Here is a 26,529-nt window from a genome sequence, read left to right on the forward strand (position 1 = left end):
TGGAAATCTGGGCTTCACCTGTTTGTGCCATAGAACTAGCATATGTTATATACATCTGTGCTAGCAGGATATCAAGTGTTTGCATCTGCCAACCCATAAAGCCAGGAAACCCCAGGAATTGTGTCCAGTGCCTTGGCCAGGTCAGGATAGGCAGTATGCAGTCTTTTCCTCATCTGTGGCCTTGTTGACCTTATCAAAGAAACCAACCAGCGTTAACAGGTATGATCTACCATTAAAGAATATGAACTGGGTTGGATCTAGCGTTTGTAGATTATCTGTGTCCTTGTTGATAGGATCCATGATGATTATTTCCATGGCATTACAGATGAGGCTAGGTAGGCTTATGGTTTTCTAACTCCCAGGTCAGTTGATGATCCTCTCTTGTGCCGAGGGAAGACTGTTGCTGCCCTCCATTTTGTTGCAACATAGCCTGTCTGAAGGCTGTGGTTAAGTAGGGATCCAAGTCGGTCTGCTAGGTCATGTTTTAAGTTATTTAAAAGGCAACTTGGGATGTTATCAGGACCCATTAATGCCATGTTTTTAACTTTAGAGAACACAGAGATGGTCTGCTGTCTTGGGATAATAGGCTGAGAAATTGTGGCAGGTATACTTGGGGGACAATCCTTGGGGGACAGTGGAATGAAGTTTGATCCAAATCTGTCTGCTAGCAGGTTGCCTATTTCCTTTGGTTAAGTATGGGTGGTGCCATCCATAACCAGCTCTATGCATAGCTGGATATTTCCCTTAAGATTTCATACATAGTTAAACAATGCTTTGTAGTTTTTCTTGGCTAGGAGGGCTATTTTTGTTTTATAATTTGCTTTTGAGGACTTGACCAGATCTCTGATTTGTTTGCTTGTTTTAAACTAGTGAGAGATTTCTTCTTCTGTTGAGCCTGTTCCCACTTATTTTTGGACACTAGTTTCTTTCTTTTTTTGTATAACCTGTTTATACCAGGGTGGCTTGTTTTTTCAGCAAGACCTGCATTTAATGTAGTCTGGTACTGCTGATTCTTCACCATTGCTTAAGTGGCTGTATAGGGCATTGTTGTACACTGATGCATAGGATTCTGTGTTTTCTGGGTTTGAGCAAGCTTTGAAATTTCTTGTTCCATCATTTAGTAGAGATAATTTGTCTTGGAGAAATTCTTTAGTGTTTTTGAGCTTTACGGGGTATCTGGCCTTATGTTTATTTCCAAGGAGACCATTTGTTGGTCTGATCTTAACAAAGAGGACATTACAGGTGGAGGGGTGGTGCAGCTGTCCTCAGTGTTAGTGAGTACTATGTCCAGGATATTTGAGCCCCTAGTTGGTGTGCCAACCAGCTGTTCCAGAGCATTTGCATTGACAAATTCCAAGAACCTCTGAGCCTGCTTGCTAGTGGTTGTGGAAGTCCCTCAGTCAATGGCAGGATAGTTAAAATCACCCATGAATGAGGTATTGGCCTGAATGATGAGTGACTTCAGTAAGTCCAGGTATGTGTTGTGTTTTTCCCTGTGTCATAGCGTTGTATATCTATCTTACGGTTATTTATAAATGTGGAGCTTTTCTCCCTGGGCCTCTGCTGAAAAAGAACATTTGTCCAGTCGGACTTTCCCGGTAAACAAATGTAAAATAAAATAAATAAAAATAATAGTTGTAGGACCAATAGCTAACGATGTAGTGGTAGGGAATTTTGCCTATGGTTAGTTGGACATAGAGAAGTTCGAGAGTCGTACTGTTTGACCAGTCTTGAGGTGTCCTTGTCCTTTATGAAGATGGTTACACCACCTCCTTTGGTTCTTCCTTGCTCAGTTGGTGTTCTGAACATATGGAAGCCATTGTAGCCTTGCACTGCAGGGGTGCTTTTCATGACTTTGAACAATGTCTCAGTAACTGCACAGACGTCAGATTTTTCCAAGGTTTAGTAGTGCTTCTAGGGAGTGCAGTTTCTTGTTTAGGCTCCTAGCATTGAGAAGCAGTACTTTGAGCTTATCAAGACAATTTTATTGTTTTGGAAGGTTGGTTATTTTGACACTGCCAAAAAAGGCACTTTAGTTGTGGCTATAGCCTTTGCCAGTATCTGAAAGCCTAGAGGAGACAGGCACAGACCATCTCTGGGAAAACAGCCGGCCTGTCGATCCTGTCCTCCCAAGCTGACCAATATTGGATCCCCTTGGAGTAACACCAAAGGTTAAGCCAATTGTTATTCAGTCATTTTAGGTTTGTATTGTGGTGTCATCCTTGATGAAGATAGAATGCCGATGAAGGCTAAGCTCATACCTGCCTGTGACACGATCTGAGAGCTCAGTAGTTTCTCTCCCTGTCTCTGTTCATCTAGTTCAGGGAGATGCAGCTCCAGTTACTCACACCCCCATGGGCTATGACAGTTGTACTGGTACTTGTGGCTAGGTGACTAATGCTTGTGTGATCTCACAGATCCTGGCACCTGACAGGTAGCTAACCATAACCTTCTCCTTATCCAACCTGTTGAGGGGGACATCCATGTGTCTCACTATGGAATCTCTTGTGACTAGTATGTTAGGTTGTATGGTGTTTTGCTTTATGGGCTTGTTTGTTGAGATGCGTGTGCATGCGTGTGCGTGCGTGTGTGTGCGTGCGCGTGTGTGTGTGTGTGTCAAATCCTTATTTAGTGTAGGAAGTGGTGTGTGTGCTGACAACCTGTTTAGCATTCGATTTGTCTGTGTGCGAGTCTTGCCTTCATTTTGATAGTAGACCTACATCTGTCATTTAGTATTTGTTTATTTCAGCATTAGGTAGATGTCAGTATACATGAGACAATTTCTGCATTGCTTCAGGATTCCCATGCTGCCCATCCATTATATTAAGTTCTTATTGTGGGTTTATCAGAAAAAGAATAGACTGTTCTGGTAGCACAGAGACTGAGTGGGAACTGTACTTTGTGTAATCTAAAGTTAACCAACAGAGTGATGCTGCTCAGAGTGCAGCTCAGTTACTTCTAGAGCAGCAGTGGGCTGAGTATGGTTTCAGTGGTAATTATTTTAGGGAAATTTTATCTTCAATGCATTTGTGACTATGCAGGGCACTGCTAACCTCTGCTGCACAGAGAACAGCTTTGCACAAAGAGGATTATGTACAGGCAAAAAAGGAGCAGGTTTTAAGCTAACAGTCAAGAAAGGGCACAATAAACTTTCCACCAGCAATCCTCAACTCGGATAGGTTTAGATCAGCACCCTTCTGCCATAGGAGTGCAGAAAAAAACCTTAATGTAAAATGGCTGGTTTGGAGCCCAAGTGTAAGAAGACCACACAATCTAAATACAGCAGCCCTAGAAACAGTATAATTTCTGTTTTGTTTTGTTTAAGTGTAGCAAATACAGCAAATATCATAAGAAACTAATAAAATGCTATCACAATTGCCAGTGGAAGTGCAGAATAATACTTATTTTCACCGTTTTAGCAGGGGATTGGCTTGGCCATACTTTGGTCGACAAAACAGATGTAGACAGTTGCGCAAGAATGACAGTTCCTGGAGTTGGAGTATATCCCCCCTTCCCAGGGATTGGGCAGTCTTGTAGTTAGTATATATAATTAATAAGGGGTTCAGGTGGCTTCCCCTCAACAAAAAAAAACACATGTTCTGTTTTTCATATTCCAGGGTTATGCCACAGAGCATGCTTATTAGCGAATCTGTGTTTTTTAACATTTTGCAATCAGTTTTTTATCTTGTCTTCATGTCATCTTCATTAGATTCATAAATACACACATGCACAGTCGCTGAGATTGCCTATTAGGTGGAATAGTCCGAGGTGCCACATCCTTAGACTTGTTTTGCATTTCGTTATTTTCACACTGTCACTTTCAGTTCCACTGTTCCGAGGATCTTTGTTACTATTTCTCTAATAAAATATATGGAATGCTCCAGCAAAGCCTTTTTTTTGCTATTTCCAAACAGAAATCTCTTTCCTTGCGTGTATGGAGCTAACCTATTTTTCTTTCTTTAAATCCATTTGACTGACATTCACCAAGCAGTTAGTGTGTGTTGCTGTCTGTGGTGAGGAATTATTTTTGTCTTGGTACTTTGTCAGAGTGCACATCAACCATTACAGCTGAATTTTTGATTATGATAAATGTGTGGTTTGTAGCAACGAATATTAATTCCTTTTTCCATTATGTAGCAAGGTAATAACTGGCAAGGGCCATTGGCCCTTGTCTTTCTACCTTAAATAAGTGCATGTTAGCTAGTTTAATGTATGGAAAACAGAGATAATCCAGAAGGCTTGAGTGACGCCTGGTATCCCACCTGTAACCAAGAGAGTGTCAGGACTAACAAGAAGCAGGGTATAAAGGATTAGTCCAGATAAAATCACTAGCTAGCGGCTCTAGGAGACTTTCTTTCTGATATTCTCCCTGTGGGAGGAATAAAGACACCTTTTTGAAGTTTCCAGTAGTTTTAGTTAAGTAGGTAGATGGACACTGGTGATATGGAAATGGATATGATGTTGTATATAGTGTTCTTGGCATTACCTAATGCATTGACTGGGTAGATTTCCCATGCAGTTGTAGAGCTGCATGCTTTATTCAGAGAAAGCCTTAGTCTGTGTTTTAGATTTCATTGCGTAATGAGAGCATGTGTGTGTGTACAGTGAACATTTTGTGTTTGGGTTGTAGGTAAAGATCCATGCTGGTCCAAAGTTTGCATCCTATCTTACTTTCAGCCCATCTGAGGTGAAGTCTCTTCGGACAGAATATGGAGATCTCGAATGTAGCATTGAAGTGGTCGATAGTATCCATGAAGCTATCAGTCACATACATAAATATGGGAGTGCCCACACAGATGTTATCATCACAGAAAATGGTGAGTAATGGTAAAAAAAAGTCTGTTTTGCACAATTGCACATCCCACCCAGTTAATTGACTGTTTAATATGTTACATTGTGAAACATGATTAAGAAAGCCTTTCATTATCATTAATAAAAGGCTTTAGAAATATCCTTGATGAATCATTACAACTGCAGTGCTATCCTGTCCACTGAAGACATGATTCCAGTCACTAAAATAAATATCCCTTTTGGATTTGTATTACAAAGCACTCTTCTGGTTCTTGTTTTCCTACCCCCACATGATCCTGGTTGCATGTCACAAAGTGTTAATATAAACCTTATTCTAGCTGACTTAAGCTTAACTCTTGCGGGTTTTATGGCATTATCGTTTATTCCGTTTTTAATAGATTACTCCTTTCTTGAAGGAGATAACAGTTCTACTTTCGAAGCAAAATCCCTTATTGATTTAATTCATAATTTCTTAAATATACTTTTTACATTGCATAATTTTCATCATGGGCTCTGTATCCCAAAGCATAAAATTAAACTTCACTAAATGTGGTTATAATCTGCATTCAGGTAAAGGCAAAAACATTTTCTATTGGGAGCACTTAGTGTCTGCTTTTTTTCCATCTTTAACAGTAAACAACTTTATAACTTAGCACTCACTTGGTGGATCTCATCTTTCCTTGTTCAAATTGGAGTAAAAAAAATGTAATCGTAAAAGAAAAGTTAACAAAATGCATGTTACATTTAAATTGTTCACCCCAAACTGGGTCGTTATTAGCACCCTCTCTCTCTCATTCTCTATTAAACAGTCCAGCTGTCCCTTTAAGTTCCAACATTGTGTTACTCTCACCAGTCTAGACAGTCATCTTGTTCTAGGGATAGCTCTGTCAAGCAGGAATCTTCTTTGTTAACTTTGACCTTTCCTTGCACTCATCCTCTGTTTGTCATGTTGTATCAGTGCCTTCTAGATCAGTAGCGTTTTATTTTTTTTAATGCTTTTGTTCCATCTGCAGCTGTATCAAACTCACCCTGGTAGCTTTTGTTCCATCTGCAGCTGTATCAAACTCACCCTGGTAGCTTTTATTTTGTCAGTCACCTTCTTGGGGTTATCATATGCCAGCACTTTCCCATTTCAAAATATCTTCAGTTTGGCATCAATTTACATTTCATTCTTTTATGCTAATACTTCCTTGTAACATCCATAAAGTGCAATAATTTTTAAAGTCACTTATGGATAGTCATTTGCAATAAATGGCATCATTTGTAGCTGCAAGCAACTGTCAATCTGTTTGGTACAACATTTACAGCACTTGCTGTGTCTCCTAACAGTTCACAAATTCAGTCAGTATTGGCTAGGGTTTTACATATCTGACTAATATTTCAAGCATGGCCGATACTAGACTGGGTGTTTCATCAATGAAGTAAATTAAGTCCATTTCAACAATTTATCTATAATCCAAAAATATTTTGTTTTTCACCCTCTAAAAGGCTATAACCTTAAGTTACACTTAATATTTTTTAAAAACACATGTACTAAAATCAGTTTACGTAATGATAATAGGTACACATTATTTAATAGAAAAGAAAAAAACAAAATGGCTTCTGTTTTCATGCAGTATGTTTTTTTTTTTTTTGTTTGTTTTTTTTTTTTTTTTTTTTTTTTTTTTTTTTTTAACAAGTATCATTCACTCCAACATTATATAATTTGTTCATTGCTGCCTTCCCTTAAACCTCGATTCTCCTTCTGTACATTATTTTGCTTGTATTCTTCCCCCAGATTCCAATTATTTTTTATGTAATTTGCTCATACCCTTTTTTAAAAGATTCCACCTCCAGCTCTTTTAGCTCCTTTACAATATTTGGTACTTCAGTAATGGCTGGCTTAGAATTTGAATTCCATTTCCTAGTAATTGCTTTTTTGGCAGCCATTAGCATTGTAATTGCTTTTTTGGTAACTAATAGCGTTAAACCTGCTAATACTTTGTTGTGCCTAGGCAATTTAGATCCTGTGTCCCAGCTAAAAAAATAAAAATTTTTCTTAGTTGCAACCATTTGCTCCCACAACATTTCTGATAAAATACAGTAGAGATTTTTAAAATGTGACAAGTCATTATGCTCCCTGTCCCCCCCCCCCAAAAAAAAATGTTCCCAATTACCTCAGTCTTTCCCATCATACCTCCAGTATTTGCTGGCTGAGGAAAATTCTCTGATATTTGCCTGGGTTATAAAAATCTCTATGCAGACGCTTACAAGCAAAAATCCTAAGCCTTCTGGACTTTATTATATAATTGGGAGCCATATCAATGTCCTCCCATTGCTCTTTTTTTTTTTAAAGTGCCTTTCCCGTCTGTCTTCCCAGTCTTTTCTGACCACGTCTGATCAATTATTTTAGTTACCATCCAATATTTTATGTGCCCTACTAAATCCTGTTTTTAATAACAGTTTTTGTTTTACATTTGACTAAAATTTCTACCACCATTTGGCTTTCACTTAGCATTCCTCTATCCCTTTCGGTTTGCCTATATTTGGATATCAGTCCCTGGTAGGAAAGGCAGTGTCTAACCTGCAGTCCTAACTTCTGTTTTGTTTTATCCCTGTGTGTTAAACTTTCTCCTTTCTAGATATTTGCTCCCAATACATTGGTTCTTTTGTCACTTTTCTCCAATAAAATCCTGTCCCTTTTGCCTATGTTCTGTTCCCTGAGTTGCAGTTATCCCTGTTTATAAAATCTGTTCTCCAGTCCCATGTTGGTTTTATTCTTAGAATACTTAATGCTACTTTATGAATGTAATAATCTGTTTGGTGATTGCTCACCTGCCGGGTGTTCCATTCCAGCAAGGAGCAGCATAACTTGGTCAAGTCGTTTAACTTTGTGTTGCTTTTTCCTGTGTCTCCACACTTTGCTTCTCATCCAGCTGACCTGTTAATTTTATATATTCACTTTGACATTTGTTGACAGGGTTAATCTGCCTGGTCAGAAACCCTTTTTTAGCAGAGACCCAGAGAGAAAAGCTTCAACAATATTAAATTTACAACTATTACATGAATTGACATTGGCAGAAATACAAAATACATTACAGACAGGAATAAATGATATAACTTGAGGCAAAAACTTTACACTGTTGGTGCTCAGTTCATGATTTACAGCAAGTTTTAGCATCCATTTCTTACTTTGCAATGAATTTTAGTGTCCCATACAGAGAGGTGGATATGGACAAAAGGAAAATATGAAAAGTAGCAGTAGATAAACGGAGTTTTGTGTGTAAATTATGTGATAAGGTGAAGAAAATAGTTAGTAGCAATTGTGAGTGGTATGGATGGGAGGGATGGACGTTTTATGTTTGGTCATGGCAAGTGCAAGTCCTAGTGTTTAGCAGGTAGAGTTTTTAAGGATTGATCATGCAGATGTTTGGCATAGTCAATAATTGCAACTCTTTGTCTTTTTATATAACTCTTGAACAGTCATGTCAAGTTCTATAACTGTAGTGCCTTCAGGTTTTTGGCCACCTCTTTAACCTTAGCACCTTTTTCATTTCTCTGAGTGGTGAATGCTGAGTGTTTTGGTGACTTCTGTAGGACTGTACAGCTATTTTGCTTTCAAAATACTCTATTTCCACAGCATAGTTCATCCCTTCCATCACCAAATGTTCAGACTCCTTGATTTGATGTTTTTTGATTTGATAAATAAAGTGTTGTAATACCTTTTAAGAGCTCGTTTGCTAGTTGTCAAAAGAGCATTCAGGGAAAGCATTCATGTTGAAGCTGCACTGTCCAAAATTGGTACTTTTGACTTTATTTAATAATTCTGTTTTGCTGCAATGTATCTCGATTAAGACGGTCTGTATAACTGCTTTGGGCTTAGAAATTCTCATATGAATTGGGAGTGAATGCCCACATAGTAACAGAAAACTACAGTCTGCTGTTAAAGGAAGCATTTCTATTAATTGTCCAAATACCTGGCTGCTTAGAGAACAGGATGGATCCACAAGTCATGTTTTTCCTTTTGATGACTTGATTCTTTAAATCGCTCAGGCAGCTAGTAGATAGAAGAGCTATTTGCCAGATTACTGGACCCACTCTGAGACTATATTACAAGAAGTTAGGGAATTTTAAAGAAAAAGATACAAAAAGTTTTGAGTTTTAACTGTAAGTTACTGTTGCTCCTTTAGCTGAGTAGAGTAGTTTCCGAGTGATTACACATCAGTTCTAGCTCTTGAAAGTAAAGCCTTACCCATGTAGTCCATTAGGTTAGAAGGAGTATGTGCTTCGTGGGAGAAGGCAAGTCATTAATCTGTTACAGTCGAGGAAAGAGCGATTTGTTCAACAGCTGAACCCGTGACAGACTAGCAAACACTTTGCCTTGATCATTTTAATGTCTCGCCCCTTGAATATAGCTTTTGTAGAAAAATGTTTGCCTGATCTGTATGAAAAAAAAAATTATGGCAATTTTCATCTTCTTGTTAACCCCTTTTTGATGGTGCTTTAGTATGACTGGTGTTTTGAAGATTTAATGACATATTTAATGGGTTTGATAATTCTGTGCTGTGTGGCAGAATTGCAGGTTCATCTGGTTACAGGCAGTTTGTCCTTCTGTCATTGCAGATTGCAGAGCAGTTTTTGCTACTTTGTTTCAATGCGCACCCAGTATCTTGCTTTCTTTAGTACTTGTGATTCTTTGTAAAATCTGTAATTATGAAGCATTTAAATGCAGGGCTGTGCACACTGTTAATTTTTGTAACTTTGTCTGCTGTACTGTTTTTAACAGTGCAGTTTGGTGCTATAATTTTCTAAGTCGCTACAATTTTTCTTCACTCCTTTTTAGGTGCATGTTTAACTGCTTAGCCTAATCTGGATTAGTTTGCCAATAGGCTAAGATGTGAGGCCCTTACCCTCTTGGCAAAAGAGTTCCAAACAGCGAAACAGTTTGTTAGAATGATTGATCACATATTGTCACGATACATGTTAATGGTATAGAGAAATAAATTGTGGTTGGAATAATCAGAATATTTTCCAGATAACCCATAAAGATGTATGACGATGTGATAGAAGCACCCATTGCTGATGTCCTTCAAGAATGCAACTGCAGTCATAACATATGGGTTGTCCTGCCTCAGGCAGCCCTCGGTCGGCCGGATTCCAAAGTCTGGGTCCGACGTCTGCTGATGTCGCATTTCTCTCCGACGTCAGAGCGGCTGGAGTACAAAAGCATCAGCCGACACCATTTTCTTCAGTCTTTCTTGCCGCGCGGTGCCCGAAGCAGAAGCAGTTCGCAAGTGCCGGTCGGTCAGCTCCTGTATTCTTCAGTTCCGAAGTCATCAAAAAAGCTAAGTACCCCGTTGGGGACCTTTTCTTGCCTCAGCCGATGTCAGAAATTACTGAAAAAGTTAACAATTGTCTTTCTTGTGGTAAACAAATACCTCGTAAGGATTTCCACTCTTACTGTCTTCCTTGCCTTGGCCCAGACCACGACGTCTCGGCCTGTCGCCTGTGCTCACTTCAATAAGCGCACTCTCAGGCGCCTCCCAAGAAACGAAAGGACCGGGACCGACATCCTCGGCCCGCGTCTACCACCGACTCCACGCCAAAACCTACCGCGAGTGCTCCGGTTCCCCCTGAGACGGTTATTCCACCGCTCTGAACCGAAGACACCGCATTATCGACGACTCCGATACCGGATACCACTCCGCCAGTTATAGATTTTCCTCCGGATACTGAAACCGAGGAAATGCCCGAGACCATTGCTGTAGATAAGGTCACTCCTGCATGTGGAGCTGCCAGGCCTCCTATGGCCATGTCTATTAAGGCCTACACTCGGGCTAAGGCAGCCAGCAAGACCAAGCACCTTACTGCTAAAGCCTTACCTCAGCCTACTCCAGAGACACAAATCATGACTATGGCCGCAGACTTAATTTCTATGATTAGAGGTTCACAGGCCCATCCTGAGAGAGGATCCCAGCCACCTTCTGATAAGAGGCCCCGGGTTGAACCCTCTGACCCTATCCCTTCAGATGAAGATTCTGAGGACTCTGTCCACTCCGATGGCCAGGAAGAGCTCTTCCAGACCTATGAGGACTCTGATGCAGAGGATTCCATCCCCTCGGCCTCCCCTCCTGAGGATATTTCGTTTGGGGAAGTTCTGCATACCATGAGGGAACATTTCAAGTGGCAAGGCCAGGAATATTCTGATTCCAGAAAGCGCCTTCGAACTTTCCTTAAAAAGCCCCAGCACAGGCCCTTAGCTATTCCTCCTGTGCTTGATGTTTTGGATGATTTATATTCTGACTCCATTGTTACCCCTGATTCTCTTCCTCCTGCTCCAGCCAAGCCAGACAAGTATTACAGGGTCCCAGAAACACATTCCCATTTATTCAGGGCCCATACTGTTGATTTGGAAACTATTTCTCAGGGACCTAAAGGCGTTTCAGCTTCCACCTCTAAAAATCCCTTGCTTTCCAACAGGGAAGCTAAGTCTTTAGAGAGATGGGGGAAAAAGGTCTACACCTCCACTACTTTATCTATGAGAGCTTTGAATTGCCTTTTTCATATGTTACAATATCAGGATTTCCTGTTAGAAGATTTACAGAAAACATTGGCCTCTCCTGATCCTTTAGACAGGAAGTCTTTGCAGGAAGCTGTACATAACTCTCAGCAAGTCAGCAATCACTTCCTGCAGTGTGGATATGATGCACTGGAAGCTTCATGTAGGGCAGCTATGACAGGGGCAGTCATTCGTAGACATGCATGGTTAAAAGAACAACCTCTACCAGATCATGTTAAGGCAAAACTTCTGGATGCACCCTTGGAAAAGAACAAGCTTTTTGGTGCTAATGCTAAAGATGTGTTAAAGTCCATCGAGGAAAAAGCAAAATCAGTTCAGATGGTTAAAGATTTCCTCCAGGTTCAGCCCCCCAGATTCAGTAGGAATTGGCCTTCAAAAAACTGGTCCTTCCTTAATCCTGAAAAATTTCAAAGGGGTAAAAACAGACGTGGCCGAGGAAGAGGACAATACAGAGGTCCTTACAGGGGACGACAATGGCAGCCAGCAAACCAAAGAAGTGACACAGGGTTTCCCTGCCCCACAGCCACAATCTCAATGACTTTCCTCTACTTCCGCTTACCAAGGAACAAATAGAAGCTCCCTTGGGCGGAAAATTATCTCTGTTTTCAGACAGTTGGCACAGATTGACAAAGGACAAATGGATTTTGGACATTATAGACCAAGGTTACAGGTTCCATTTTCATACCTTACCAAGAAAACAAGGCATGCCAAACCTACCACAAACCCAGAGGGCAGAGGCTATCAAGCAAATTTCTCTGCTGGCTCGGATAAAAGCAATAGAAAGAGTTCCACAACAAGAACAAGGCCAGGGGTTTTACTCAAGACTGTCCCTTGTTCCAAGAAAAGAAACTCAATGGAGACCAATACTGGATTTGTCAGCATTAAACACCTTTCTCATAGTACCAAAGTTCAAAATGCTGACTCTACAGCAACTCCTTCCCATGCTGGGCAAGGGGTCTTGGCTGATTACTCTGGACCTCAAGGAGGCATACCTGCATGTCCCTATCAGACACAGTTGCAGAAGATACCTCAGATTTCTTGCAGGGCCAGAGCATTATCAATTCTCAGCATTGCCATTTGGCTTATCTACTGCGCCCAGAGTATTCACAGAATGCCTGGCTTCAGTAATTGCTCATTGCAGACTCCAGGGGATCCAAATTTACCCGTACCTGGACGACTGCCTCATACAAGCGGACGACAAATTGATGTTGAAAAAAAACTTGAACTATGTCATTCGATTACTTCAGGCTCTGGGATACACAGTCAACTTCCAAAAGTCAAGACTTCAACCATCCCAGCAAATAACCTTCTTAGGAGCCAAACTAGACACAGCCTCTCAAATGGCTTACCTGACAGAAGACAAGCAAGAGAAGTTAACTCATTATTTCAAAGGTTTGGCAAAACTCATCCAGATGACTGCAAGGAGATTCCTACAGGCCCTGGGTTACATGGCATCCTGCATTCTCCTGGTTCCATTAGCAAGACTACACATGAGAAAGCTTCAATGGTACCTAAAAAGCCTATGGTCTCAGCACAGCAACAACTTAGAGGCAACCATACCACTCATTCCATGCCTACAAAAGGAATTTCTATGGTGGGCCTCGGTAAGCCAGGCAAACACAGGTATGTCATTCAAAAAACCACAGATAACACAGACCATGACCACAGACGCCTCAGACCTTGGATGGGGGGGCGCACATGGAAGGCAGATGTATACAAGGACAATGGTCTCCAAAGGAAACACATCTGCATATAAACCAAAAGGAAATGCTGGCAGTAATGCATGCCATCGAGGCCTTTCGACAACAACTTCAGCAAGGCCATTTACTGATACGGACAGACAACACCACTGTGATGTGGTACATAAACAAGCAAGGGGGCACCCATTCTTACCCCCTTTGCAGACTGACAATGAATCTTTGGGAAAAATCACTGAGCCTAAACATACAGTTACAATCCCAGTTTGTTCCAGGCAAAGACAATGTGCTGGCGGACAGCCTAAGCAGGAATTTCACAGATCCACACGAGTGGAGGTTACATCCGAAGATCTTCACACAACTCACTTCGACATGGGGCAGGCCAGAAGTAGACCTATTTGCCTCTCACCTCAACCATCATCTACAAAACTTCTGCTCAAGGACATACCATCCACAAGCCTGGAAAACAGATGCTCTCTCATTCAACTGGAACTTCCTATAAATCTATGCATTCCCACCTCTGCCACTGATGACCTCAGTATTACTAAAGATCAAAGCAGAGAGACCCAAGGGGATCCTAATAGCTCCAGACTGGCCAAGACAACACTGGTATCCACTACTACGGAGCATATGTCACACCAAGAAGTGGGCCCTTCCCCAATGGCCCCTACTTTTGACTCAACACAACTTCAAAACAGTGCATCCAAACCTTCAGACACTGCAGCTAACAGCCTGGGAGATCCCATGAATAACCTCAATCTATCTCTCTCCAAGGAAGTTCAGCGGATATTAACAGAGGCTCGAAGACCATCCACCAGAAAGGTTTACTTAGCAAAATGGAAGAGATTCAGCATTTGGAATACCAGCAAGGGACATGATGCATCATTATTGAACATCCCACTCATTCTGGAATATTTGGCAGATATGCTACAGAATGGACTCTCATATTCTTCCATAAAGATAATGCTTCAGCTATTTCAGCTAGATATAACACTGATCCGCCTGTCTTTTCACATCCTTTAAGACAATTCTTCAGGGGAATCAAGAACATTAAGCCACCAAGAAAGGCTCCAGGGACCTCAACTTTGTCCTAGAAAAACTGACTCTACCTCCATTTGAGCCAGCAGCTTCAGTCGACTTACAATTTCTCTCATGGAAGACAGCTTTCCTGTTGGCAATTACCTCAGCAAGAAGGGTTTCGGAACTACAGGCCCTAATGACAATACCACCGTTCATAATCTTTCACAGAGACAGGGTCTCATTAAGGACCAACCCTACTTTTATGCCAAAGGTGGTATCTAGGGTTTCTTTAAATCAAGCTATTCATCTGCCTGCTTTCTTCCCCAATCCTGAGAACAAAGGGGAAAGACTGTTACATACCTTGGACATTCACAGACAACTTCGATACTACCTGGACAGAACCAAGACCAGTAGGAAGTCTGAACAACTTTTTGTAGCTTACGCCCCTGCAGTCCAAGGAAAAGCAATTTCAAAACAGACTATTTCAAAATGGATTGGACATTGCATCAGATTCTGTTATTCCTTTCATGGGAAGACTGTTCCAGCCAATGTCAGACCATATTCCACCAGAGCTACAGCATTCTTAAGAGGGGTGCCTACAAAGGACATTCTAGAAGCTGCTACATGGAACTCCGTGCATACATTCTCCAAACACTACAATCTCCCTGTATACTCCAGATCCAGAGCAGGCTTTGCCTCGGCAGTCCTGCAGGGTTTGATTGCCACACCATCTTTTTCCTAGAGCATTCCTCCTCCCCCAGCTAAGCTATGGTATTCTACCCATATGTTATGACTGCAGTTGCATTCTTGAAGGACATAGTACAGTTTTGTACCTACCATAAATGTAGATGTCCGATAGATATGCAACTGCAGTCAGATTTTCCCTCCCTCCATACCCCTCTATGCCTAGGGTCCACTCCTATCCCTGTTTCTCTTAGCTGGGGATATCTGTTATGGTGTATCTGTTTATTGCTTACTTATTTGTCTGGAATCCTGTTTTTGTCTTCCAATTTGATTACAGCCTTCCTTGGAGGGCACCTGGCATCTGGGGCAAGAAACACTGAAGAAAATGGCGTCGGCTGATGCTTCCAGCCGCTCTGACGTCGGAGAGAAATGCGACATCAGCTAATGTCAGACCCAGACTTTGGAATCCGGCCGACCGAGGGCTGCCTGAGGCAGGACAACCCATATGTTATGACTGCAGTTGCATATCTATCGGACATCTACATTTATGGTAGGTACAAAACTGTACTTTCCTCATAACTGTAAAAAAACATTGATTATTGAAGTAAAGCACAACATATTAAACACACAAATGCGTACATTTAAAAGAATATTAAACACTACTAAAGTTTCCAGTATTAGAGATGAGAGCAGTTCCCTTAGCATTGCTGTTATTTCAGGACAGTCTCCCCTTGGGTATGATGTCTGTCCAGATTGACAACATAGCAGTTGTTTGGTACATCAGCAAGCAGGGAGGAACCAGATCTTATCCATTGTGTTGAGAGACTATGATGGTGTGGCATGAGCAATGTCTTCTCACTAGTTTCTAATTGCAATGCACATTCTGGCAAAACCTCTGGCAAAACCCAATATCCTTGCAGACAGGTTGAGCAGATTGATCCTTCTCCCTCACGGGTGGTCCCTCAATCTGATAATAGCAGAGTGGATTATTGGCCTTTGGGGACAGCCTTTCTGCAGTCTTTTTCCCTCTTCCCACAACACCAAATGCATCAAGTTCTTCACTTTAATTCCCCGAGAGAGGGAGTCACCCAGGGATGCTCTCATGCACAGTTGGACCCCTCTGACTCCTTTATGCCTTTCTCCCAACTCTCTCTAACACCAAAGTTTTTACGGAAAGCAAGTGTGAGGAAGGCAATGTTATCTTCATAGCCACTTTTTGGTCTTGACAGGTGTGGTTTCCCTTTCTTTGTACTCTCTAGTACACCCTCTCTGGGTGCTGAGCTCAGACCCAGTCATCTTTCCAGTCCTTCATGGTCACCTAACCTGAACATTCAGTTCCTAAAGTTGACCGCATAGTTTCTGCAGTTCCAGTGATAGTTTAAAAGTTCAGGTTTTCTTCTTCAGTCATTTACATTTTGTCCTAGTCTCAGAAATCATCCACCAGTAAGGTCAACAGAGACAAGTGAAAAAGGTTCTCCATTTGAGCATCTGAAAACAACATTAACCCTTTTTCGGCTCCCCTATCCACTATTTTTGATTTTCTTGCCCATTGTTTTCTGAATGGAGCTTAGCTGTTCAGCCGTCAAGGTGCACTTAACAATTGTATCCTCTTTTTACATTGGTGAAAATTATACACCCTTAGCTTTTCATAAATTTTCTAGGTCTTTTCTAAGAGGAACTTTTCTTTTGTGTCCTCCATTCAGAGATTGTTCCTCCATTGGACATTACTGTTTTGTTACAAGCATTAACATCCCTTCTTTTCAAATGTGCTGCTCGATCTAAAATCCTTGTCATGGAAAACATTATTTCTGGTTGTGGTCACTTTTGTCAGGAGAATTTCCAAACTTCATGCTTTGTCTTTGAAACATCCTTATTTGATTTTTCACAAGGACAGAGAGCGACTCTGAAGATCATTCCTACTTTCCTTCCTAAGACTGTCTGAATTGTCCATTAACCAGTCCACACATCTTCCAGTGTTCTTACCAAACTTTTCAAACAAAGGTTAATATACACTATGTTTACTAGATGCCACATTTTTACTTGCATTGAAGAAAACCTTGAAGAAAATCTCACTAGTTATCTCTCATTTTCAGCTGCTAAGCTGGGTAAACAAGTGTCCAAAATCGCACTCTTATGTTTGCTCTCTCAATACATATCTTGCATCTATCAAGAGAGAGGATTGTCACTTCCCTCTATACCGAAAGTTTATTCCATGAGTTCAGTAGCTGCATCTACAGCTTTTTTTTCTCAAGAGTAACTGTGGCTACCTGTTCCAGTGTTCCCGCTTTCATGTTGCATTACAAGTTGGACATAAAATCCAGATCAAGACCCTGTTTTGGTTCAGCTGTGCTCTAGAATATCCTTCCGTAAAACCACTAAAGAGGTAACTTAGTTGAGAACTCTGTCCCACTTGTTGAGGAATGGACAGAAAAGATGTCTTGAAATAAAAAAAAAAAAAAAAAAAGTTGTGGTTACCATAACGATGGATCTGTGTTGCCTGTTCCTGTCCTTCCTCAACTACCCACCCATCATCCCCTCTACCATATATTTTTGTTTGTTCCCTTTTTCTTGGTCACATCTGGAGAGTTTTACCTTACCTGGCCTTGTCGGCTTGGGAATTTCTTCCTGATTGGCTTACTATTTTTTTGAGGTGGGTAGCTTCTTTCTATTCATCCATTGTACTATACCTTTTTCTTTCTAACTTATTGTGGGTAAACTCTGTGTGAGGTAGCTCGTTCTGTGTACACATGTTATGGGTAAGGGGAGGAGCCTTAGTACCAGATCCAACGGCTTGAGAGCAGTTGAAGTCAGATCCTAAGGTGAATCCAAAACCCACAGGTTGAGGATGGATAGACGGACAACACACATGTATCATTATGGTAAGTACATAACCTTTGTTTAAACAAAGCCTTCCAGATCTGTATTTTCTCTTCACTCTTAACTTTCAAATTTACACGTCCCTTTCAGATCTTGAAATTATCTTCCATTTGTACTTTTTCTTGATTCACTGTTTTGCTTTATAAACATTTTCATAAGATTTCTGAAATGCCTGTAATGCCTGTAATATATCTAAAAGATTTCTACTTGTTGTTCTTGTCATAGGTTGCTTAATTTTGACTGAAATTCTATTTTATTTTGCCCAAGTCATTGTGCTAAAAGCTTTTGTTGTCTAGTTATTCAAAATATGTGCATAACACCAACCTTTTCAGACTCATTCATGTTGTCCAAATACTTATTTTTTCTTAGCATTCTACAGTTGCTCTTCTGTGAACTTCCATTTCTGCAGTAGCTTGTCAACCCTTGTAAATAGTTCTTATTGCATTTTCTCCATCTCTTTCTCACTTTTCCATTTTGTCACTCTTACTAGCTGTCCCTTCTTTATTAATTTCTAACTTCCGTAACTCTTGAATCATGCCCACTACGCACATCTTAAACTCCTATCTTTTTAACGGAGAGGGGCAGTGGTGCAGCGGTTAACGTTGTCGCCTCACAGCAAGAGGTTCTCTGGTTCGATTCTCGGCTGGCCGCCTGTGCGGAGTTTGCATGCTCTCTCTGCGTTCGTGTGGGTTTCCTCCGGGTACTCCGGTTTCATCCCACATTCTAAAGACATGCATCTGGAGCATTTCTCCCCAGACCTCCGTTGAAAATGGGCTCTGTGGAACCTAGTCGGACTTTCCCAGTCAACAAATGTTAAATAAAAAAATAAATAAAGATACGTAGGAAATCACCAGTCTCATTTTTACATCGGTATCCTGCAGCTTTGTTAGCTTTTATTGGTGCATGATGTGTGATGCACTTATTGGATGTGTCATATCTCTCAATTAAATCACATTCTCCTGTGAAATATAACTTCTATCCAGTCTAGTTCCATTATTGTATCTTGGGGGAATAAAATATCAATTCAGAGTTCACATCTTCCTGACCAAATATCTTCAGAACTCTACCCTCTTTCCTTATATTTTCCCTTCTAAGGCCCCCTGATATATCTTCAGTATTCCCCCTGATATATCTTCAGTATTGGAAGTCGGGTTTCAATTCCCACCGATAAATAATCCGTGATGAAAGCTTTTTATTTCTCCCCAAATACCATAACATTCATAATACTAGATGTTTATTATGTTTCACTGTTGCAGTCCTAACAAAATGAGTTATCCGGCTTCCGGCAGCCCTTAGCCGGCCCGAATACCAAAGTCTTTGGTTTATGATGTCGGCTGCCATCAGCTGCAAACCTGGCGTCGGGTATAAAGTGAGGGCAGCCGATGCCATTTCCTCAGTCTTTCTTGCCGAGGAGCCTGAAGCGGATGCAATTCGCACTATTGCCGGTCAGCCAATTACCTTCCTTTTTACATTCCGACTACTAAGTTGAAGGCCTCCTCAGATAAGTACCCCATTGGGGACCCTCTTTTCTTGCTTTAATGAATGTCAGATAAAGTTAATAACTGTCTTGCCTGTGGAAAACAGATTCCGCACCGTGATTTTCATTCCTATTGTATAACTTGTTTGGGCATTGAGCATGACGTCTCTAACTGTGATCTCTGTGCTTCTTTCAACCCGTGTACCATACGCCGTAGAGCTAAAATTTTGTATAAGCATTTCGGAATCTGGCCTAAGTTTGTCAGTATGATGTATTCTGGTCTCCCGACTTCAGATGTACCTAGGAAACACAAGAACAAAGACCGCGACAGGCCTAGGGTCAAATCTAGACAACGCACCAGTGAAATTGGTCGTCAGACCAGTGGTAGTCAGTGAGGTGCTTTCGCAGCCCCTACAGTCCGCAGATATTCAGCCGTAGGCCTCTGCCGAGACCTTTACTGAGTCCTCCATACCGCAGGCTTCCACTTCGTCTTCAGACCCTCTGCCTGTCACCCCCTCAGATGGGTCCGGAGCCGCTAAGCTGGCACCGGCTTCTGATGCCCCTTCTCTTCGACATGAGACCAGAGCCAGACCGGCTACCTTAATTCAGACTTCTGTTATTGGTAGGCCTCCCGATTCCCTCCGGTTTACTAGTAAACCTTCCAGCCATAAATCTATTCACAAGCAGGCATCACCCTTCCCTCATTTGCCTCAGTCCCAGTTGGTAAAAATGGCTAGTGATGGTCTAACCCTTATTAGGGGCTTTCAACCTCCCCCTTCCAACAGAGCTAGGAAATTGTCTCCTGATGTTTTGTCTGCCTCAGACTGTGAGGTTTCCAGTATCTCAGCTGATGGAGGAAAACCCTCAACTTTTTTCTGGTTTTGAGAATTGTGATGCTGAAGACTCTATCCCTTCTGACTCCCCTCCAGGAGATTTTTCCTTTGGGGATACTTTGAGTACTCTTAGGGAGCACTTCAAATGGGAAAGTTAGAATTTTCCTCCTAAGAAAAGAATCAGGGAATGTTTGGATTTACCACAGCATAAGTCTCTGGCTATCCCTCCAGTTTTGGAAGTTGTGGATGATGTTTTCATGGAAAATTCTTTAACTTCTAATTCTGTCCCTCCTGCCCCCAGAAAACCTGACGGATGATATAGGGTTCCTGATTCTCATCAGTTTCTTTTCAAGAATCCTACTGCTGATCCAGAGATTATTTCTTGAGGCCCCAAAGGTGTTAAAGCTACTATTGCTAAAAATCCTGTACCCTCTGATAAGGAATCTAGGGCCTTAGACAGGTGGGGTAAAAGGGTCTATACCTCTGCCACGATTGCCATTAGGTCTATAAATTGTCTTTTTCATATGCTTAAGTATCAGCAGCATACTTTGGAGACTATTAAGGCTAAAATAGGTGATGTTCCTTCCTTGATGGAGAACAAGGACTTGCAATATTTACTAATTCTGCCTCTCTTGTTACTAAGCATCCACTACATTGTGGTTTTGACACTTTGGAGGCTTCCTGCAGAGCAGCAGCCACTGGTTCTTTTATTAGGAGACGTGCTTGGCTCAGGGAGCAGCCTCTTTCTGAACCTGTCAAATCAAAATTGCAGGATGTGCCTTTGCACTAAGACCATCTTTTTGGTAACAAAGCTGGAGGTACTGAAAAAGTTGGAAGATAAGGCAAAATCTATGCAAGCTGTTAAGGATTTCCTTCAGGTCCAACCTCCACGGTTTAGTAAGCATTATCCTTCCAAGAATTGGTCTTTCCCTGATCCTAGCAAGCAGGTTTGCACTAGGCCTAGGGATTTCAGGTCTTTCAGAGGGCAAACCCCCACCCCTCAAAAGGTTAAGTAATGGCACTCTTCATCTTCTAAGTCAGGGAGTTCTAAGCAACCTTCCCAAAGCAAGCATTCTCAATGACTCCGGCCTTCCTTTGCCTGCCTTTGCAGGCCCAGGGTTTCCTTTGGGGGGAAGATTAGACAGGTTTGCAGAGGTTTGGTATACCATCACAGACGACAAATGGGTGCTCAACATAGTAACCCACGGTTACAAGTTTTATTTTCACACCTTCCCTGTTCAACAAGGATACCCAGATATACTCAAAAATCAAAGGGCAGAGATAGAAAAGCAAATTTCTTCTTTACTGACTCTGGGTGCTATACAGCCAGTTCCTGCAGTTCAGACAGGCCAGGGTTTTTATACAAGACTTTTTCTGGTACCCAAAAAAGGGGGCACTAGGCGCCCTCTTCTGGATTTGTCTATTCTAAACACTTTCTGGTGATTCCCAAATTCAAAATGCTCACTCTTTGGTAGTTACTGCTGAGGTTGGACAAGGATTTCTGGCTGATAACTTTGGATCTCAAAAAGGCTTACCTGCACATCCCAATTAGGGAAAGTTGTAGGCAGTTCCTGCATTTCAGAGCTGGAGAACAACACTTCCAATTCTCTGCACTTGGCTTATCTACTACTATGAGACTTCATGAAGTGCCTGGCGCCAGTCATTGCTTTTTACAAGCAGGGAAACATTCAAATTTATCCTTACCTGGACGACTGTCTCATTCAAGCGAGTCTGAATACAGCCGCCCAGATGGTTTTCCTTCCTCAAGAGAAACAAGGAGATCTCTCAACTTACTTCAAGAACTTGGCAGGCATGACCCAGCTCTCTGCAAGGCAATTCCTGCAAGCTCTGGGGTTCATGGCTTCATATATTCTGATGATCCCATATGCAAGGCTGCATATGAGGAAAATACAATGGTACCTCAAGAACCTTTGGTGTCAACACACACAGGACTTAGACTTGATTCTTCCTCTAATTCCCTGTCTGCAAATAGTTTCTCTGGTGGGTGACAGCCTGCTCTCAGAACAAGGGTCTGCCTTTTCGCCCATCACCTGCCAGCCAGATTCTCACCACGGGCGCTTCGGATTATGCATGGGGAGCACATCTGGAAACCAGGTGCATACAGGGGACTTGGAGCACTCAACAGATTCATATGCACATAAACTTAAAGGAATCGATGGCAGTCCAGCAGGCCTTGTTGGCTTTCAAGGACCTGCTCTCCTCTGTACACTTTTGATCAGGACAGACAATACCACAGTCATGTGGTACAGCAACAAACACTGAGGGACTCGCTCTAACCCCCTGTGCAGACAAAGCATGAGACTTTGGTCCATTGCAGCTTCCATGGGCATACATCTGGTAGCCCAGTTTATTCCGGGAAGGCTCAATACTTTGGCAGACAAATTGAGTAGACATGTTCTGGATCCTCACGAGTGGCAACTGAACAAGATCATCTTCCATCACATCATTCAGCATTGGGGGCACTCCACACAGGGATCTTTTCTCCTCTCCAGCCAATCATCTTCTTCCAACCTTCTGCACCAGGGAGTATCATGACAAAGCCTGGAGAGTAGACGCTTTATCCTTCCAATGGACACAACTCTTGATTTATGCCTTCCCTCTTTCTGCCTCTTCTTCCCAGAGTACTGTTAAAGATAAGGGATGAAAAACCAAAGGCTATTCTCATAGCACCAGACTGGCCCAGTCAGCATTGGTATCCACTTCTTGGCAGCCTTTCCCAGACTCAGCCTTGGCATCTTCCCCTGATACCAGATATCTTGGTTCAGGAGGGAGGAAAATTTCTTCATCCTCATCTTCAAACTCTGCATTTAGCAGCCTGGCTAATAATTTAAACCTTTCCCAACAGGTGGTCGAGGTTCTTCATGAGGCCAGGAGGCCTAGAAAGCTTATGCAGATAAATGGAAAAGATTTTGCTCTTGGATGCAGGCTAAAGGGGAAGACTCTTCTCATCCTTCGCTTCCCCTCATTCTTGATTACCTAGCAGGCTTGCTTAAGGGTGGACTTCCTTTTTCTTCATTCAAGATTCATGCTTCAGCACTTTCTGCCCATTGTTCTTTTGAACAACCCATTTTCTTTCATCCCTTGATGAAGCAGTTCCTTAGGGGAGCTAGCATTCTTAAGACCTCCCAGAAGAGCTCCTACTCCTGCTTGGGATCTTAATTTTGTCCTGGAGAAACTTACTCTGCCTCCTTTTGAAACTAGCTGCCTCTGCAGATTTAAAGCTTCTCTCCTGGAAGACTGCTTTTCTCTTGGCTGTTGCTTCGGCCAGAAGGGTTTCTGAGCTGCAAGCCTTAATGGCAGTGAACTTTTTATTATTTTTCATGCGGATCAGGTTTCTCTGAGAACTAATCCCTCCTTTATGCCTAAGGTGGTTTCTAGTTTGACTCTTAACCAGTCTATTCACCTGCCTACCTTCTTTTCTAATCCCCGGAATAAAGGGGAAAGGATTCTGCACTCTCTTGATGTACATAGACAGCTAAGATTTTACTTGGGACAGGACTAAACCCTTTCGGAAGTCTGATCAGTTGTTGGTTAGTTTTGCTCCTGGGGCTCTGGGTAAAGCTATTTCTAAACAAACCATTTCCAAATGGATTGCTCATTGTATTCACTTTTTTGTTACCTACAACATGGAAAGGCTCCTCCTCAGAGTATTAGGACCCATTCTACTAGAGCAGCCTCTACCTCAACAGCTTTTTTTGAGAGGTGTGCCTACTAAGGACATTCTAGAAGCAGCTACTTGGTCTTCTGTCCATACTTTCACAAAGCATTACAATCTACCTTTGTTTTCTAAATCCAGGGCTGGTTTTGCTACTGCAGTTTTGCAAGGCATCCTTACCAACCCTTAATCTGTGGTTATTCCTCTTCCCTTTTGTTTTTTTCTGGGCTTTGGGAATCGACCCATTTTGTTAGGACTGCAACAGTGAAACACGATGAACATAGTACAGATGTTAAAACAAAAAAATAGCCGGAACCTTGTACGGAACCACTGATGTTTTTTTAAAAACATGTACTGACGAAAACATACTGAAAAAAAAATGCAAGCTCTTTAATAATCCATTTTAGCGCTTTCATCTCCAATAGAGACTTCTTCAGAAATAAAACAAAAGCTCCAATTAAATACATTTATATACTAAATTATCGTGACATCACCATTAATTAATTTGATTTAAAAAGATATCACCAAAATTACATTTTAAAAACATTCTTGTATAAACTACTGTTTTGAGTTCAATAAATTATTAACCACTAAATGTTAAGTATTTGTTATATAACATTTGTCATATTGCATAAGTATATTTTCACTTTACTTAAAAAGTTAATAAAAAATAATAAATAATTTGATAATGGATTTGAATATAAGAATAAACTTTAAAATTCTTAAATTAAAACTTATGCATATGACAAATTTTGGTGATATAAAAAACATCAGTGGTTCCGTACAAGGTTCCGGCTATTTTTTTTGTTATAGTACAGATGTTCATCGTGTTTCACTGTTGCAGTCATGACTGTAGGGTTCTCCCATGCCAGCAGGCAGCCCTCGGTCGGCCAGAATCCCAAAGTCTGGGTCCGACGTCAGCTGTTCAGCCATGCTCCCTGACGTCAGAGCGCCAGGAATACAAAGCTGACAGCAGATGCCATCTTTTCCAGTCTTTCTTGCCGTGTGGTGATAGCAGTTCGCATTTGCCGGTCGGTGGACTCCTGACGAATTTTACTGATATACTTCGGTCCGAAGACTTTCTTCTCCACTCAAAGCTAAGTACCCCGTTGGGGAAACTTTTTTCTTGCTCCACTCCGATGTCAGAAAAAGTTAATAATTGTATTTCATGTGGGAAGCAAATACCTCATAAGGATTTTCATTCTTACTGTATTCCTTGCTTGGGCCCTGACCATGACGTAGCTAGTTGTCGGTTTTGTGCTAGATTCAATCAACGTACAATTAAGCGAAGGTACGATTTTGCTTTTCATTACTTCAGTAGGCGCTTTAACTACAAAATGTCGTCGGATACGGTCCCGGTTACCGGAGTTCATAAACGTCGCAAGGATAAAGACAGGCCTCCGAGGTCCAAATCTGATGATAACGCACAAGCGGAGCCAGCTTCAGGTTCGGCCGTCATCAGTGAGGCGCTTTTGCAGCCCCTGTCGTCGGCCATTTCAGAACCGATGGCCGAAACAGACTCTCATGAGGAGCCAACTAGGCCTTTAAATATTACTGTTGCAGGACCTTCGGACAACGCTCCTTCAGATGGGTCCGGAGCCGCTGTGCAGGTACCGGCTTCCGAAGGGGTTTTCAGGCCTACTCAGCTACTAATAAAGGCAAAGCCAAAGACTCCTTCAAAATCAAAGACTTCTACACAGGCTTCTTCTGAACCGGCTCCCAAGTCACAGAAGCAGTTACTCAAGATGGCGGAGGATTTGCTTACTATGATTAGGGGTTCTCATCCCCCTCCAGACAAAAGGCCAAGGCAGGATATTTCTTATGATTCCTCTGATCAGGCTTCTGTTTCCTCAGTTTCTTCTTCTGATCAGGAATATTCTTTCCCTCCTTATGAGGATTCTGATGCTGAAGAATCCATTCCTTCAGCTTCTCCCCCTGAGGATTTCTCTTTTGGGGAAACTTTGCATGAAATGAGGGAACATTTCCACTGGGAAGGACAGGAGTATTCGGAATCCAAGAAAAGGCTGAGGGAATTTCTTCTTCTTCCCCAACATAGACCCCTGGCTATCCCTCCTGTTGTGGATATTGTGGATGATGCCTTTTCGAAGGCTAACTTAACCCCTGACTCTTTTCCTCCTGCTCCTGTGAAACCTGATAGATATTACAGGGTTCCTGATTCCCATCAGTTTTTATACAAGAACCCTTCTGCTGACCCTGAAACCATTTCCCAGGGTCCTAAGGGAGCTAAGGCCGCTTCTGCCAAAAATCCTACTCCTACTGAAAAGGATTCTTGATCCTTAGAAAGATGGGGCAAAAAAGTGTACACTTCTGCTACTTTGTCCATTAGGGCTTTAAACTGTCAGTTTCATATGTTTAAATACCAGCAATTTCTATTGTCTGTCTTAAAACAAAAGCTTACTTCCATTTCTGCCTGTGCAGAGGATAAGGAATTACATGATTTATTGCATGCCACTGAACAGGTTGGGAAGCATGGTTGGTTTACACTGTGGATTTGATGCCTTGGAGGCTTCTTGTAGGGCTGCGGCCTCTGGAACAGTCATTAGGAGGCATGCATGGCTAAAGGAACAAAATTTACCTGAACAGGTAAAGGCAAAATTATTGGATGCTCCTGTTCAGCCTAATGTTTTGTTTGGATCAAAAGTCGAAGAGGTGATTAAAAAGATGGAGGATAAGGCAAAATCAATGCAAACAGTTAAAGATTTCTTACAAGTACAGCCTCCTAGATTTAGCAGGAATTGGCCTTAGAAAAATTGGTCCTTTCCCACTTCAGACAGGCCTCAGAGGGGTGGATATAGACGTTCCAGAGGGAGGCCTCAATCACAAGCTGCTTACAGACCAAGACAGTGGACTGCTTCCACCCCTAGGGGAGGAGAGGACAGGTCACAATCTCAAAG

At 41.8% G+C, this 26,529-nt stretch overlaps 1 protein-coding gene across 1 annotated transcript in view; it reads left to right on the forward strand.

Moving 5' to 3' along the window:
• The window catches only part of ALDH18A1 (aldehyde dehydrogenase 18 family member A1), a gene marked incomplete in the record, with an annotated part of 362,299 nt that overhangs the window by 270,781 nt on the left and 64,989 nt on the right, over window positions 1–26,529 (forward strand). Inside the window, 1 exon segment of the mRNA XM_044056733.1 lies at window positions 4,631–4,817. Within this exon segment, the coding sequence (XP_043912668.1) occupies window positions 4,631–4,817 (187 nt within the window).

The sequence above is a fragment of the Protopterus annectens genome, chromosome 14.part0, assembly GCF_019279795.1.
Source record: "Protopterus annectens isolate FY-2018-M chromosome 14.part0, PAN1.0, whole genome shotgun sequence".
Lineage (NCBI taxonomy): Eukaryota > Metazoa > Chordata > Ceratodontiformes > Protopteridae > Protopterus > Protopterus annectens.